Here is a 16847-nt window from a genome sequence, read left to right on the forward strand (position 1 = left end):
GCGTCGCCGAAATCCCCATAGGAAAGCATTGAATAATGCTTTCCTATGGGGAGGTCTAATGCGTGTGCGCGGCCACTGCTGCGCATGCGCATTAGGTCTCCCCGCTGGCTGACGGCAGGGGAGTAGAGTAGGCGGAGCCTGACCCAGCGCCGAGGGACATCGGCGCTGGACACCGGTAAGTCACTGAAGGGGTTTTAACTCCCTTCAGCAACTTAGGATGGGGGGGGAGAGGGACACTGTAGGGTCCTGCAGTGCCAGGAAAACAAATGTCCCTTTAATCTGCAGTGGTTCTGGGGACTATAGTGTCCCTTTAATGTGAGGTAAATTAGAGATTAGTGCCACAAATAATATACTTGATTGCCTACTTACAACCAGATGAGGATGATGATAGGCTCTGGCTGCAGTCTGGCTCCACTGGTCTGGTGTAGAACAGGCTCTTTGAGGGTCACAAAAGTCAATGTTGTGGGGAAGCAGCTCCATTTTTTGGGCCCCTTACACAGCTCAAGGTCTGGGCCCCCAGGGCCTGACTGTGAGTACGCCCATAAGTCCACCCATGAGTTCGCTCACAGGGTGTGGAGTTTGTAGGGGATGTGTTACGTGTTCGTGTAGAGGATCTAAAGTGTGTGCTTATGGAATGTAGTGTATAGGGATATCAGTTTGTGTAGGTGATCCAGTGTGTTTCAGTGCAAGAGATAGAAAGCGGTGTGTGTTTGTGTGTAAGGGATGTATTGTGTGAATCTGTGTTTGTATGTGTAAGGGATGCAGTGTGTGTGTAAAAGATGCATTGTGTTTTCGTTGTGTGTGTGTGTGTAAGAGAAGCTGTGTGTGTAGGGATGCATTTATTGTTTCTGTGTGTGTAGTGTGAAAGACAGTTTGTTGGGTATAGGATAGGAGCTGAGTCCTACCAGCCCCTTTGTGCTTCTCTTTCCCCCTTTCCTCAGCCTCTCTCCAATCTTGTCCCTTACCGCTCTCCCCTCTTGTCCCTTACCGCTCTCCCCTCTTGTCCCTTACCGCTCTCCCCTCTTGTCCCTTACCGCTCTCCCCTCTTGTCCCTTACTGCTCTCCCCTCTTGTCCCTTACTGCTCTCCCCTCTTGTCCCTTACCCCTCTCCCCTCTTGTCCCTTACCGCTCTCCCCTCTTGTCCCTTACCGCTCTCCCCTCTTGTCCCTTACCGCTCTCTCCTCCCATCCGTTAGAGCTCACCCCTCCTGTCTCATAGTGCTGTCTCCTACCATCCCCCTGTCCCTTGGTACTCCCCCCATCCCTTAGTGCTCTTTCCTACCCATCCCCCGATGGTCTCCTTTTCTCCCCCCCCCTCCATTAGTGATCTCTCCTCTCCCCCTGAGTGGTCTCTGCTCTCCTCTGCCCCCCCCCCTCCGCCTTAGTGGTCTCTGCTCTCCTCTGCCCCCCCCTCCCCCTTAGTGGTCTCTGCTCTCCTCTGCCCCCTTAGTGGTCTTTCCTCCCCCCTTTCCATTAGTTGTCTCTCCTCTCCCACCTTTCCATCAGTGGACTATTCCCCCCTCCCCCCCCCCATATCCCCTAGTGGTTTTTCCTCTCCCCCTCATTGTCTCTCCTACCCCCCACACTCTGTGGTCTCTCCTCTCCCCCCCCTCACCCTTGTGGTCTCTTCTCACCCCCCTCCCCTAGTGGTCTCTTCTCCACCCTCCCCTCCCTTCCTCCCTCCCTCCCTTAGTGATCTCTCCTCATCCCCCCCTCCCTCCCTTAGTGATCTCTCCTCATCCCCCCTCCCTCCCTTAGTGATCTCTCCTCATCCCCCCCTCCCTCCCTTAGTGGTCTCTCCTCACCCCCTCCCTCCCTTAGCGGTCTCTCCTCACCCCCTCCCTCCTTTAGCGGTCTCTTCTCACCCCCCTCCCTCCCTTAGCGGTCTCTCCTCACCCCCTCCCTCCTTTAGTGGTCTCTCCTCACCCCCCTCCTCTTCCCTCATTTACTGGCCTCGCCTCTCCCCCTCCCTCCCTTAGTGGTCTTTCCTCCCCCCCCCCTCCCTTAGTGGTCTCTCCTCACCCCCCCCCCTTAATGGTCTCTCCTCACCCCCCCCCCCTCCCTTAGTGGTCTCTCCTCACCCCCCCCCCTCCCTTAGTGGTCTCTCCTCACCCCCCCCCCCTCCCTTAGTGGTCTCTCCTCACCCCCTCCCCCCCCACTAGGGGTCTCTCCTCACCCCCCCCCCCCCTTAGTGATCTCTCCTCACCCCCCCCCCTTAGTGGTCTCTCCTCCCCCCTTAGTGGTCTCTCCTCCCCCCTTAGTGGTCTCTCCTCCCCCCTTAGTGGTCTCTCCTCCCCCCTTAGTGGTCTCTCCTCCCCCCCCTCCCCCCTTATTGGTCTCTCCATTACAAGCCCGGCGGTCCTGGAGGGCCCGCAGCAAGCTCTTCCTTACATTCCCAGCAGCTCCCTTCAGCTCCCCTGTCTAAATCTCGTGAGTCCCGCAGCCGTCAGAGCGTTGCCATGGTTTACCATGGCAACGCTCCGCGCGGCACACAGGCCACAAGATTTACACAGAGGAGCTGAAAGGAGCTGAATAGAGCTGCTGGGAAGGTAAGTAAGAGCTTGCTGCGGGCCCCCACTGCACAGTCCATGCCACCGAACCACCAGGGAATGCCATATCCCCCCTCCCTGGCCAAGTAAGCAGGGAGCAGGGAGGAGGGACAAAAAAAAAATTAATAATTTTTTTAAATGCCGCCCCCTCCCATTTTACACAAATTACATACCTACAGAAAACACACACACTCTGCATTATATACACACACTACGCAAACACACACACTCTGCATTCATTATATACACACTACACACACTGCATTCACTATACAAACACTATACAAACACTACAAACACACACATACTCTGCATTCATTGTATACACACACACTGCATTCACTATACAAACACACACACTCTGCATTCATTATATACACACACTACACAAACACACTCTGCATTCATTATATACACACTGCATCCACTACATGTAGCATGTATATTTTGTGCATTTACCCTTAGAAATAGTTTATTTTTTAAAAATGGTAAATGTACAGAATATCGGCCTGAAAGTTCAGATTATCGGTATCCGCTCTAAAAAATCAATATCTGTCGATCCCTAGTTGTCAGTAGGTAGTCAGGCAGAGCATGGGTTCTGGAGATGAAGCTGAATAAGCACTACAGTGACTTGCAGTGGTTATGGTGTGTGTAGTTTATTTTGAGTTTCACTTTATGCATTGCTATGTTGCTGACATGGACTTGTGACTGCATTAAGCAGCATTTTATTGGTTTTTTACATCGTGTTTTTGTTCTTTTTTGTTCTTTTTTTTTTTTTTAAAGCCACAATCAAGTAATCTATTTTATAGTTGACATATAGAGGTAGAAGAAATGTGCATCTTATAAATATATAGTAACCGTATCAAAAATAATTGTAATTTGCTACCCCATCTCACAAACAAAAACTGCCCACTTCACAAATGTGTAGGCAAAAATCAATAAAATGAATGCAAACCTTACTAAAATCTACTATTCAGTCCTTTTTAAATTTTGTTAAAAGTATATTGAAGGTAGATGCCTAACTAAGGCCCCACATTCTCTGCAGAGTCACATGAATGTTTGTACTCTTGCACATGTCCTTGTAACTACAGGGGCACAATCCTGCATTAAGTAAATAGGACTCTTGCCTGTATTAATCACATGAGCATATTTTGTAGGATTAGACATGTTGGTTAGGATGTCTCTTTTGTTTCGTAATGCCTTTGATCATATGGGAAGCCCATAAATAAAATCTTCTGTTTGGAAATAGTCTCTGTTTATCTTCTCTTTTAGAACAAGTGGCTTCGAGCCATTAGCCAGGCAGTTGATCAGGCATTAAAGGGCTTGTCTGAGCCACTGCCCACTACTGGTGGAAGCATTCACAGACAGGAACCCCCATTGTCACGCAGCGCCAAGTACACTTTTTATAAAGATCCACGGCTGAAGGATGCCACTTATGAAGGTCGATGGCAAAATGGGAAACCACATGGCAAGTAAGTGTGTGTGCGTGTGTGTCTATATATCGATACATATAAAATAAAATCTGTGTATGTACACATATGTTTCTATTTTGATTTTTAGAGGTATGCTTACCTGGCCAGATGGAAGAACATATTCTGGTAATTTTCGGAATGGATTGGAGGATGGGTGAGAGTTAAAAAAAACAAAACAAAAATAACGGTCACCCTATAATAATGTTGAGATAGAACCTTCACTGATTTTTTTTTTAAATTGATTTATTTTTATATTTTTCCCCACAGGTATGGAGAATACAAAATTCCTAACAAAGCTTTAAAGAAGAATGATCGCTACCTGGGACATTGGAAAGATGGCAAAATGTGTGGCCAAGGCACCTTCTGGTAAATTATAGTCTATGATTGCATGGCACACTGGGAAAAGAAATTGGTTAGAGAGCTCGTCAGATTTCCTTTACATTTGCTATATCATGAGAATGTTCAATTCATCCATGGTTGTTGGATGCAATTCGATCTTATATGGCACATTGTAATGACTGAGCTGACGTCTCAGAGACAACATTTTTCTAATTTATGAAAGTAGTGCACATTGTTTCTTGCCAAGCTGATGTATGTGTATATTGTGAGAACCCTCGAGTCACAGTTTTCTTTCCAGCGCACTATAATAATACACGTGAAAATAATATGTTGCTATTTAATATTAAAAATATCCCCCATAAATGATAAATCTATAGTTATATATTTCTAGCTGAAGATTAAGAAACACCTTAAGGTTGTAGGACCCATAGTCCTCCATAGCCTATTAAACATTTTTGTTCTAACTTGTGGTTTGTAATGATTTCCGCATCGCCAAATGGCATTATTTTCTCATATACACACTTTATCATTATGCATTCTTTCTCTCTTCTTCTCCTAACGATCATCATTTAATTAAAAGACCCACTAAGCAACCATATATATTGAAGTTTTTGCCAAGCAAATTTTACACTATGCAAACCACCATCTGCAATTAATCGAACCATGCTTTCCTTAGGTACGCAAATAGTGAGGTATATGAAGGCTGTTTCCAAGATAACACAAGGCACGGCCATGGGCTGCTGCGGAGCGGCAAGCTCACCTCATGTTCACCCAGCATGTTCATTGGTCAGTGGGTGATGGATAAGAAAACCGGCTATGGAGTCTTTGATGATATCACCAGGTACAGTTCCTGTGTTTGTTATAAAAATGCTTACTCTTTCTGTAGTTGGATCTATATATAGAGCAATAAAGTCTTATAGGATGTTTAAATACTACCACGCCCATCGTAAAGCAAGTCACGTGCTAAAATATCCACAGATTGTTGGTAAACTCCTGTCCTAGTTAAACAGTGTTTTTTGTAGTAGTGCTTTTAATTCAATGCTAGAGATGTGACGAATGTATGTACAAATGGAGAGTAACTAAAGTGAGCATTAATACCTGTACATTGTCCGGTGTGCATAAAACCGACATTGTGTGAACATACAGTGTGTTTATGGAGTACGTAGGTGATTGCTTGATCAACATTGGGCTTTATTTTCTTTCTTCCTTCCGACATGAAAGGAGCAATAGACATTTTTATTTTTTTTTTTTTTTATAAATTCTTTATTTTTGTAGTGCAGGTACATACAGCAGTTCATACAAGCGCCACAACCGCGTAACACAAGTTGCTTCCACGGTAGACGGTGGCAAGATAAGTTGCACAAATTTTATATTATAATAAACGGTGATGTAACCAAGTAAGATAATTTGAAGTATACATAACAAGAGTTGACATTGCTTTTCCCGTCATATTTAAGGTTATAAGGTGGGTCTGTGCTAAATCGCCAGCTTGTCGTAGTAATAAGATGATAAACCTAAAGTGAAGCAAAGAAAATTTAAAAAGGAGCAAAACTCTATGCTCATTAGTGGTATGCTAGATACCTTAGTGATGTTAAAATAGCTATAGTGCGATAGTGCGCTATGTTGTGTGGCATAGTTGGCCTGCGTGTCAGGTGTATACCGGGCGAGAAGCTCTAGTGTGGGCTAGTTGAGACCCGAGTATTTTAATTACAGCGAGAGTGAGACTAGAGTTTGGTGCAGCATGTTATGCTAACCACGGGCTATGTTAGGCCATATCCTGTATGTCGTGGTAGGATTTGGCTAGGCTGGGCTCTTACATGTCGTGTATGCAGCTCAACCTGACCTGCCAGTGGAACTTGGCGTGACTAGGTGTATCAGAAGTTAGGTGAAATTTTGACAAACCAAATTAAATTAGAAATAATCTGTGCTATGTTAGGCAAGGCCCCTACCGGTCTTGTGCGTAACAGAGTACATCATGTCGGTGGTGTTAGGAGTGTCAGAAATAGACTATTCTTAATAAGGTGTACATGGTAGAAAAGAGAGCGGAAATGCTGTAGATCAACCAAACTTGCAACCAATATAACATTTAAAGAGAGCTGTATCTCTAAACGGGGGGTCCCGTGGTCCACATCAGAGAGCAGTAGTAAGCCAACATGCTGACTGCCACTGATGTGTGGTAAACTTTGAACATGCATTATATTTCTGTTAAGCCCCTGTGCTCCAGGGCAGGACATCTTACATTACATTACATGCTAGGTAAATGAGCAAACATGTTAACAAGACTTTGCACAAGATTACACGGCTGGAAGCCCAGGGAGGTCCCGGGACCACCGAGGTGCTCCACAGGAAGGACCGGTATAAGATTTCTTATTAACGTAAAATAAAGTAAAATAAAATAATGAGGTGAGAGACAAAAACGAAAAATCTATATACACCAATATCTGGAAACGGCTACTTGAGATCGGCAGGGGCTTGTTAGTGTCCTCCGGCGTTAGAGGGTGTGCAGCAGTGGTTTAGTCCAAATATGGGGCTACTGTGTCTCTACTAATTGGGGCGTCCAAGGGCCTTCCAAAGAGCCGCCAGGGATGACTGCTGCCTCTAGGTGGTTACCGTTGCATAGGAGTCCGGCGTTGTGCCCGAGGGGAAGAATGGTGTGATCCTCGCTGGGTCCCAGCTGCAGGTGGTAGAAGAGGGGGTAAGAGGTCCTCCCTGTGAGAGTGAGTCCTGCGGTAGGCCCAGAGTCTTTAGTAGGGCTGCGGCCTCCTGGATGTCGTGGAGTTGGTGTGTGTCTGCCCCCTGTTGAATTAGGAGAGTTCGAGGTAGCCGCCAGCGGTACCCAACCTTGTGGCGTTGAAGCAGGGAAGTTAGCGGTCGGAGCGACCGACGCCAGGCTAAGGTGCCACTGGATAAGTCCGCGAAGAACGTTAGCTCCATGGATTCAAATAGGAGAGGCGTTTTTCCTCGCAGAGCCGTGAGTATTGCAGCTTTTTCTCGCCCATTTCGGAACGTTAGTATGACGTCCCTGGTGGCTGTGGCTGGTGCCTTTGCGGGCTTGGGAATCCGAAAGAGGTCTGCAGGGTTGATCTCTTTGGCTTGCCTGGTCGGCCGGATGGTTATCATCAGGCGTTTTATGACTTGTGGCAGCTCATTGTCCGGCACTGCCTCAGAGACCCCTCTAATCTTCAGGTTGTGTCTTCGTCTGGAGTCCTCTTGTGCCGCGGAGCGGCTTTCTAGCTTCTGGGTCTGTATTTGGAGGTCGTGCACTGCCTGTTGCAATGCTGTGATGCTCTGTGCTTGAGCTTGTGTGGATCCCTCAAGCGTGCCGATGCGGCCTGTCAGACCCTGTAAGTCGTTTCGCAGGGCCGTTACATCCGCGAGGATATTTCTCTGCAGGTCCGCTAAAAGTGTCTTGAGGATCGCCGTGGTGACCGGCTCAGAATCTGCTCCCTTTTTGTTACGTTTAGGTGTTTGCGTTGGGGCAGGAGCAGGTAGGTGTTCCTCGTCTGCGTCCTCAGACAGGTCTTCCGAAAAGTCGGAGCAACCGCCATGGAGAGCCGCCATGTTGGGCCCACAGGCGTAGCTTGCTTGCCGCCACATTTCCCCGATCGTTAGCCCTGGGGTGGGCTTGCCCGGTACTGTTTTTTTGGTTTTTCGTCCCATGTAGTCTCGGGGACCTTTCGATTAAGGGTGAGGGGGTGTGGACCAGTCGTTAATTTTTCCGGGTGAAGCACGGAGCTACAGGCACATGCGACCGTTCACTTCGGCGCTCAGGCTCCGCCCCCCAACAGACATTTAATTTACTTGCTTAGGATGGGGGTATGTTGCTGTAGCGGAGAGCTGAATTCTCGCAGCTATTCTCCACTTAAGATCCTAGGGAGGCTCAGGAACAAGTCATTAGTAAATCCACAGCAGAGTTTCCAGCAGGTAAAAAGGTACAGCAATATCCCCACAGCACTCCCAATAACTGGACGACACACAGTTTCAGGAGTAGAACTGACAATCGTTTATTCCAAGGTTTCTTATAAAGCCTGCTCCCATGCAAGGGAGGGATTCACAGTAATTAGGACAGTAACCAATACAGTGCTTGTTACCTCCCACACCTCTCCTCCCCTCAGAGTGAGTCATAATCCCCTTAACTGGCACAGTAATTTACCCCAAACCTGGATGTACCCCTAAACCATCACATAACATTAATATTAGGGTACCGCTAGGTAGCCCTGATCTGGGTGACTATAATATCCAAAATTCACCCAGATCGGACCAGTGGTTCGGTAGTTACGTGGAGGTGAAGTTTGACCGACCGCACACGAGTTGGTATCCGAAAAGGGTTCCATAAGATTGGGCCCTGCGGTCGGTCTCCGTTCGGCAGTTAAACATACATTTATAATTGCCATCCATACTTCAATTCACATAGATATTGGTTCCCTCATTCGGTACTTTGTTTCTACCGATTGGGGATTCGTTAGGACTCTCCGTTCGGCAGTTACGGAGCTCTGGAGGTCTCAGCGGTGTTCGGTTGTTTGAGTGTCCGATTTGAGTTCCAGACACTCGACGACCAAACACCGCTGAGATTTTCATGCGTAAGATGGCCGCCGCCACGTGTACGCATGCCGAATGGCGGCCACCCAGATACAATCCTACTGAGCCGATTAACCTGCGGTTTAGAAAGAATGTGAACCTTAATTGCTGGCACACTTCTCTCTGGGGTGGTCCCTCAGTTCGGTAGTTTCCATAAGCATATGGTACGGATGGAAACTACCGAATAACATACAATTCACATAGCAAATATACGAATAGCAATTTCAACGCAGGCAAAATAGAACGAATACAGTCACACAGGCATGTTATAGGACAGGCTTACTGCATTCCGCTACAGTTGCAATTTATTTAGTTTCTTTCTCTCTTAATTGATTCATGGCAGGGGTGAGAAGTACATGGGAATGTGGCAGGATGATTTCCGTCAGGGCAATGGAGTTGTAGTGACCCAGTTTGGATTATACTACGAAGGAGCCTTCAGCTTCAACAAGATGATGGTAAGACTCTGATACGAGATGCTCTTTATTCTCTAACTTAAATACTGACACCTTGTTTTTTCTTCATCTATTTTATTCTTGAATTGTTTCTGGATCTGAAATGGATAGTTATCCTTTCTTGGAACAGTCTGTTGTTTATTTTTTACTAGTCATGCCTTCTCCCCTCAAAAAATATCGTTGCACCCCTCCTTGTGATATCTTTGTATCACAAAGTCATTCACTGACTGGTAGTTTTTATACAAATTTACAGTTCAAAATAAAAAGTAGGCTCATAAAGTCCATATAAAATTGCACATTTGCGTAGTGCCTAGTCATGCAATATTCTTTATTTATTTTTATTTATTTGGGTCCTGTCTGTCCTATAATTAGGGGACTGGTGTTTTACTTTCTGAAGATGATACTGTTTACGAAGGGGAGTTCTCAGATGACTGGACATTGAACGGAAAGGTAAGGTGACCGAACTGCCCTGTGTTTCACTAATATATTCCTGCCACATCTGGCATTAAAATGTTTGTGTTGCTAGAACAGTTTTTATTCTCTTGCCAGGGGGTCCTGACTATGTCAAATGGAGATTGCATTGAAGGACTTTTCTCTGGAGTGTGGGGATCTGGAATAAAGGTCAACGGCACCTACTTAAAGCCAATTGTGTATGATGGAGAAAAAGAGGAAGCCAAGAGCTTGTGAGTCATGCATGTTACCTGGGAATGTTTGGGCTGGTGGAATAAGCGGGACAGATGCCAACAGCTATTCTTCGTCTTCCATATACATACCAAGGTTAACCTGCTGACAACTGGCAATTATCGCACTCCAACAGCCTCAAAGAGCAAGTTGAAGCCACCCCTGGTTAATTTTATGCCGTCTGCTTTGTGTCACTTTTCTCTGACTTCCTTAAAGCAGAGAGAGGCTGGAGTTTGGATGCTTATGGGGTGTCTACCAGGCCAGCTATGCTGGGGCTAATCTTCTTTTAGGGGCATAACCATTTACTGTTGTTTTTTTTTATATTTGTTGGTGATGCACTGGTCGTATAACAATATATTAATATAAAAAGATGGGATATGTCTTTAATTTACTAATATCCTTCTAACATCAAATTGTCACTTTAAGTATGTAACTGTGAAATTACCGTATATCTCCAGACTTTGGGTTCTGCTGGTCATGGTTGTCACATTGTGGTGATCTCATGGGCTTTCCCCTTTAGGAAGTTAGGACGTCTGTCTGTGCCAGCTGACGAAAAGTGGAAGGCTATTTTTGACGAGTGCTGGAACGAGCTTGGATGTGAGACTCCTGGACAAGGAGACTCTAAAAATGCGTGGGAAAACATAGCTGTGGCCATTACCACTAACAGGCGGCAAAAACAGGACAGGTATATTTCTGGGATTGGAACGTCACTGAATATACAAATAAGAGGGCTGATTTGTAATCTCTTTGAGAAGCAGTTTGTCATTTTTTTTCCTTTTCTTTTGCAATTTAATTTTGTCGTTTCATTTGCTTTTCTCTCAGTGCAATTGGGATTTACTATTAAGCATTCTTTTACATGAATTGTTTGTTGACTTTTCATAGAGTGTTGAGTTTTGATTGATTACAGAATTAAGAGAATGCCCATGTGTTTGCTTGAATGTGAAATATGCCTTACTTAAATGTGTAAACTTGATGTTTTCACAAAATTACAAACTAATTGCAAACCAAACTTAACATTGCTCAGGAGATCCATGTGCTGTAGTAAATCTCTTACTTAAAGGGACACTATAGTCACCAGAAAAACTACAGCTTATTGAATTTGTTCTGGTTAGTAGAATCATTATCTTCAGGTTTTTTGCTGTAAACACGGTCTTTTCATAGAAAATGCAGTGTTTACATTACAGCCTAGTGATAACTTCACTGGCCACTCCTCAGATGTCTGTTAGAATTCCTTCCTGGGTCATGGCTGCCTAAAATGCATCCAAACATTCAGTATCTCCTCCCTCTGCATGCAGACACTGAACTTTCCTCATAGAGATTCATTGATTCAATTCATCTCTTTAAGGAGATGCTGATTGGCCAGGGCTGTGTTTGAATTGTGCTGGCTCTGCCCCTGATCTGCCTCTTTGTTGCATCTTTGTCAGTCTCAGCCAATCCTATGGGGAAGCATTGTGATTGGCTCCGGCTACCACTTCTGCTAAAGTCAGCAGGCAGTGGGCAGGTCTAAAGGAAACAGGCACAAAATAAGCAGCTGCAGACTTGAATACAAGTAAGATTTTACTATATTAAGAGGGTGGAGAGGGGGCCACCATCTAGGGGGGGCTAGATGGTGGTTTTAACCCTATAGGGTCAGGAATACATGTTTGTGTTCCTGACCCTATAGTGCTCCTTTAATACAGTAGTCTACGAGAATGTAGTCTGCTAAACAAGCAAAACTGCACCATTTGAAATGATTTGGTAACTTTGTTACGTCTCAAATACATTTTACATTTTTATTAGATATTTCCATTACATGTGAAGTGTATTCTTCTTTAAGGACCAGTTATCCATCAATACATTGTGTTCACTCAGCAGTAGGTGGGTTGGTGACTGCATGATTTTCTGTCCATCTCTGAATGTAGGTGGTTATTTTCTCCTCTCTTTCTCTGTTGTAGCCCTGAGCCATTGAGCCGCTCCCATACCCAAACACTGGAGAGCTTGGAACTTATACCGCAGCTTGTCGGCCCCTTCACACTCGAGAAATATGAGAAGATAAAGATGTACCTGATAAATGTAACTTAGTTCTTCTGCTTCGCAATTAATATAGAAGGTTTAATTTTTTGCTGTTCATTTATCTACACATTATACCAGTGTTAATTATAGCTTTATTCTCTTACACGATTTACCTCCCAAGCTTCGATCTTCATGGTATTTTGAGGTGTCACCTGCATCTAGCCAATTTAATGTTTCTTACTTTTCCAATTCACTTGTGCAGCTGGTAGAAATATACTGAATACTTATTTTTTTATCAGATATTTTTTGCCATATTAAAAGCATTCATCTGGAATTTAATGTAGACCAGTGTATTATAATCTCCTGTCCTAAGCACGAAATTTATTTAAGGTACCAAAAATAATTCTGGTATTTTACTCTATCCAGGATGTCCAATTACCACCAATTAAAATGTAGACTAGCATTTCATAATAAATGGCACAGCACTAAGGTCAGATTTTACATTCTATAATTAATCATTAAAATCTACACATTGTTAATAATTTCACAAACGTAATTTATAGAGTGAATAGTATTGTCTGAACAAACCCTCCTTGTTTGTTATTTGGCGAAAAGTGAACTATAAACAATGGATTGCATAAAGTATGCAGTCTGCAGTGTCTGTAATTCAGAAACACGGGATCATGCCATAGTACATAGCTTAATTTTATTTGATCTATTGTCTTTCTATTCATATCAATCCTCCTCAGGCTTGTGAAACCCCAATGCATCAGCTGGGAAGACTTGTGGAGACCCTGGTGGCTGTGTACAGAATGACATACGTAGGAGTAGGAGCCAACAGGAGGCTTTTACAGGAGGCAGTTCGAGAGATCAAATCTTACCTGAAACGTATCTTCCAGATTGTGAGGTGAGCGTGCATGTTCCTGTTCTCGGAGGACAATCTGTGGCAATGGTTTATTCTGAATTGCAAATCATTTTCTTGATCAAAAATAAACCGCTGAACAGTCTAAATCAAGTTATCCCTGCATGAGACAGCCTGAGTTAGAAATTAATGTTGAATTGAAATATGTGTGTTAAGAGTTAACCATGCTACGAAATATGTGTGGATGTGTGTAAAGATCAGAAGATACCACTCACTTAGTACTAAGTTCCACATCCCCTATTCCTTCTATTGGGCTCTATGCTGTATGTAAAGTATGGCAGTAATTTCTTTTACAGGCTTTTTTTTTTTTTTTTAATTTATTAAAGGTTAGGGAGGATTCCTCGCCTAAAAAAGCTGCAAATGCAATTTAGATTAAAGTGAACCTGCAATATAAAATATTTCACTTGCCTTAAATCATCACATATACTTTAAATGCACTATATATCGCAAAGATAAAATATATTGATTTACTCACCTTTCCTCCATTCCAGCGCTGCTTCGTGGATGTTACTCTTCGCAAAGCACCCACTTCCGGGTCATTCTCTGCACCTCCTCCGCTCCACCTGGTCGCTTCTTTGATTTGTCCTGCGTGGGACACATCCCCAAGCAGGGCAAATCTCCTCAGTGACATTCGCACACTGGCTTTGAAACGGAATGATGTCACATATACGCTTCTAGCGCCAGCTAGGGAGTTTTCCATAGCAATAACAGTGCATGCACTATGGTTGTTTTGGGTGGAAAGCAGAGGGACCTCCTCTTGGAGGTCTTTTCTGCTCTCTTATGTCAGTCATTGCCTTGGCACTCCGAGACATTGACTGACAGCTGGGAATAAAAATGTTTACATTTATACAAAACTGCCAGCACAATGTATAGATAGAATCTTATGCTCAGTATAATGAGCATAAGTTGTTTTGGGTATTACAGGACCCTTTTAAGCTCTTTCTTAAAAGTAAAAGAGCCAAGCCACAGACCATGCATGTACAGACTGCAGCTCAGCCCATAGCTAAACAGTGACCTGGGCTATATGTAAACTGATAGCAGCCATAATATGGCTGCTATCCATTCTCAGTGCAGTTTCAATGTTCCCCAGAGAGGAGTGGAGAACTGGTCTTGGGTGATAAAGGATGTATTTAATAAATAAGATAAGCATTGAGAGAATTGCAGTGCATGATATGATAACTTGAGATGCTGGACCTCATTGTGTTACTTAAAGATTGTGTTGATCTCAAACTGCCTTGTGATAAGTTTTGTTCTCCAGGTTTCTGTTCCCTGACCTCCCCGAGGAAGGCAGCTTGATCCAGCCATCAGCGATTACCAAAGAGTCACCAGACAAGTGTCACATTTACAATGGGACAGCTGATTCTGGATCTGAATCTCCTGAACCAGGGTAAGTTGTACAACTACCAGTCCATTTCAGTATGTTCAGTATAGTAAAACATTTTACTTATGGGAATTTGTTGTATTATATAGTGAATCTGTAAATAATTTTCTATATTCACAATCCTGCTGTGATAACAATAACACCATATGCAATATACAATTAACGACAATAGCGTATGGCACGTTTGAATGTAGCAGAATACAGAGGACTGTGTATTATTTTTTTGTGGAAATACAGTAGAATAAACTAAGTAAATAATTAAATATAGTAGAATAAACCATAATTGAACGGTACTGCACCCCTCACCCAATTGTTGTGTTAGGAGTAATGGATGTGCTAATTTGGGCGATAAGGTCGTAGATGCCACTAGTAGGATGAAATGCTCTTGAAGGGACTTTTGGCAGTAAGTAGATTCTAGAGGCTATAATCCCTTCAGTTGGATATGGCAAGGTATAACATTGTGGTTCGTTCATAAAGGGGGAGGAGGGGAAACATAGGAGGTAGCGCATGTATCATGTAGTTCGCATTGGTGAGAGCATTAAAATAAGCGAAAATTTGTGTGCAAAGAAACACCCCACAGGATTAAACTATGCATGCATAAGAAAAGGAGATAAACAGTTTGTAGAAACAAGAAAAAAAAAAAACAATGAACATGTTATACAGAGGCTGTTATATAGTGAATTTAACTCGCGTCTCAACGGTTTGTATTTGCAAAACTCACAGAAGCCTGCTTCATCAAGGATTTTGTACGCCAAATCTCTCTCTAAACTATTAATGTTAAATACATATTGATAAGAAGGGACTCCCTTTTTGGGCTCCCCTTGTTATTGTCAAATCTCGGAGAAAAGGAACACACCAGGGTGTCCAGCTTCATTAACCCAAATGTATTTAAACAATAACTCCTATAACCCTATGGCAAGTTACAGCATGCAGGGTATAATGTGAGTTGTAGTCCATGAAGATCTTAGAGCAGACATTCCTGTTCATAGATCACAGCTGAATACGAGAAGAAAGTTTGAAGGAGGTTGTTCCAAGTACCATAACCACTGCAGCTAATCGTAGTGGTATGATTTCCCTTTAGCAGGTATCTAGAATGAACTATTAAATGCCATTTCAGATTTTTGTCTCCAAATACTTTAAAGCGCCAAATATATTTTTGTAAATTACACAATTCTGTGCATATATGTCAATAGTGGTCTGAAAGCATCAACTTAATGAAAGTGCCACCTTTAATATTTACTTTATATACACATGGCCTGGCTTCCTTCTTTATTTACTGCACTATACCAAATGTATGTGCCTTAGAAGTATGTTGATAAAGTTGGTTATAAACTATTCATCTTGATTTACCAAATAGCTGTGCAGATCATGGTGTCACTTGTCTTGTTTAAAGATTACTTTATTGGCCGTCTTTGCATGTTTTACAATTCTCTAACTGCTCTAAATTCATTGCTTTCAATATTTTGTGGTTTATAGAGGTATAAAAACAATGATTGACTTCAACATCTGTCTCTTTGCAGGTATGTGGTCACAAGTTCAGGATTGCTGTTACCTGTGCTGTTACCCAGATTGTACCCTCCCCTGTTCATGCTTTATGCTCTTGAGCATGAGAAGGATGAAGAAGCGTATTGGGAGTGCATCCTACGTTTGAACAAGCAACCAGACACTGCACTCCTTGCGTTTTTGGGTGTGCAAGAGTAAGTGTAGTAGGAATCCTACAATCCCGGCTAATCTGCATTGTATCTAATTTCTCAAATAATTTGAGAATGTTGTGTTACATTAGACAAATAAACACTGTTTTTCTTTATATATCCTTTTATATTGTAGATGAACAAAGATTTGCATGTCCACTTTTGTTCGTATTTCGTTTTCCTTCTGGAAAGTGGTTATATAGTTTACAGAAAATTAAAGCGGCCCTGTCATTCCCCCTGATACTGTATTTCACAAAGATAGAATCTTAAAGAAATACTCATTTTGACAAATTTGTAATTTCAATGAAATTCTAACCCAGTCAATAGATATGCAGAGACAAAGTATGGGCTGCTTTGTCTCTGATTTTCTCCTCCGTCTGATTTTCTTAGGTTCAGGGCAGAGTCTAAGTGTCAATCCCGACAGCCGTCACCAGTGACGGCTGCAGGGTATTGGCTGTGTCTATGTAGGATCCTGCACTTGCGGTGGCCGCCCTCTTGAGGGACAAATCCTACCGGATTCCCAGCGGCGATTTCACCGACGGGGATCTTTGCATTTTCGGCAAAGTCCTCAGACGGTGACAGTGACACTTTAATGTTTTTAGAAGGTTTATAAAGGAAGCATAATTAAAATACATAAGGTTATGTAAATGTTTTATACATTAGCAGTTACATGATTGTTGTAGCATATTTTATCCCTCTAGCTGATGAGTTCTTTCTTACCTATAGAAAGCCAAAAGTATTATCACTGGACCATGCTCCTCCCAACAGTGTATCCCTCTACTTCCTTGTGC

General features: G+C 43.3%; 1 protein-coding gene across 1 annotated transcript in view; it reads left to right on the forward strand.

The window, feature by feature from the left end:
- The window catches only part of ALS2 (alsin Rho guanine nucleotide exchange factor ALS2), a 64071-nt gene that overhangs the window by 34928 nt on the left and 12296 nt on the right, over positions 1 to 16847 (forward strand). Inside the window, exons 18-29 of the mRNA XM_063429846.1 lie at positions 3821 to 4020; positions 4109 to 4174; positions 4288 to 4386; positions 5036 to 5200; positions 9281 to 9392; positions 9762 to 9839; positions 9939 to 10072; positions 10591 to 10755; positions 12005 to 12122; positions 12812 to 12969; positions 14243 to 14371; positions 15886 to 16062. Coding sequence (XP_063285916.1) covers positions 3821 to 4020; positions 4109 to 4174; positions 4288 to 4386; positions 5036 to 5200; positions 9281 to 9392; positions 9762 to 9839; positions 9939 to 10072; positions 10591 to 10755; positions 12005 to 12122; positions 12812 to 12969; positions 14243 to 14371; positions 15886 to 16062 — 1601 coding nt within the window. The remainder of the gene's footprint in view (positions 1 to 3820; positions 4021 to 4108; positions 4175 to 4287; positions 4387 to 5035; positions 5201 to 9280; positions 9393 to 9761; positions 9840 to 9938; positions 10073 to 10590; positions 10756 to 12004; positions 12123 to 12811; positions 12970 to 14242; positions 14372 to 15885; positions 16063 to 16847) is intronic.

This window comes from Pelobates fuscus, chromosome 8, assembly GCF_036172605.1.
Source record: "Pelobates fuscus isolate aPelFus1 chromosome 8, aPelFus1.pri, whole genome shotgun sequence".
NCBI classification, from domain to species: Eukaryota; Metazoa; Chordata; class Amphibia; order Anura; family Pelobatidae; genus Pelobates; species Pelobates fuscus.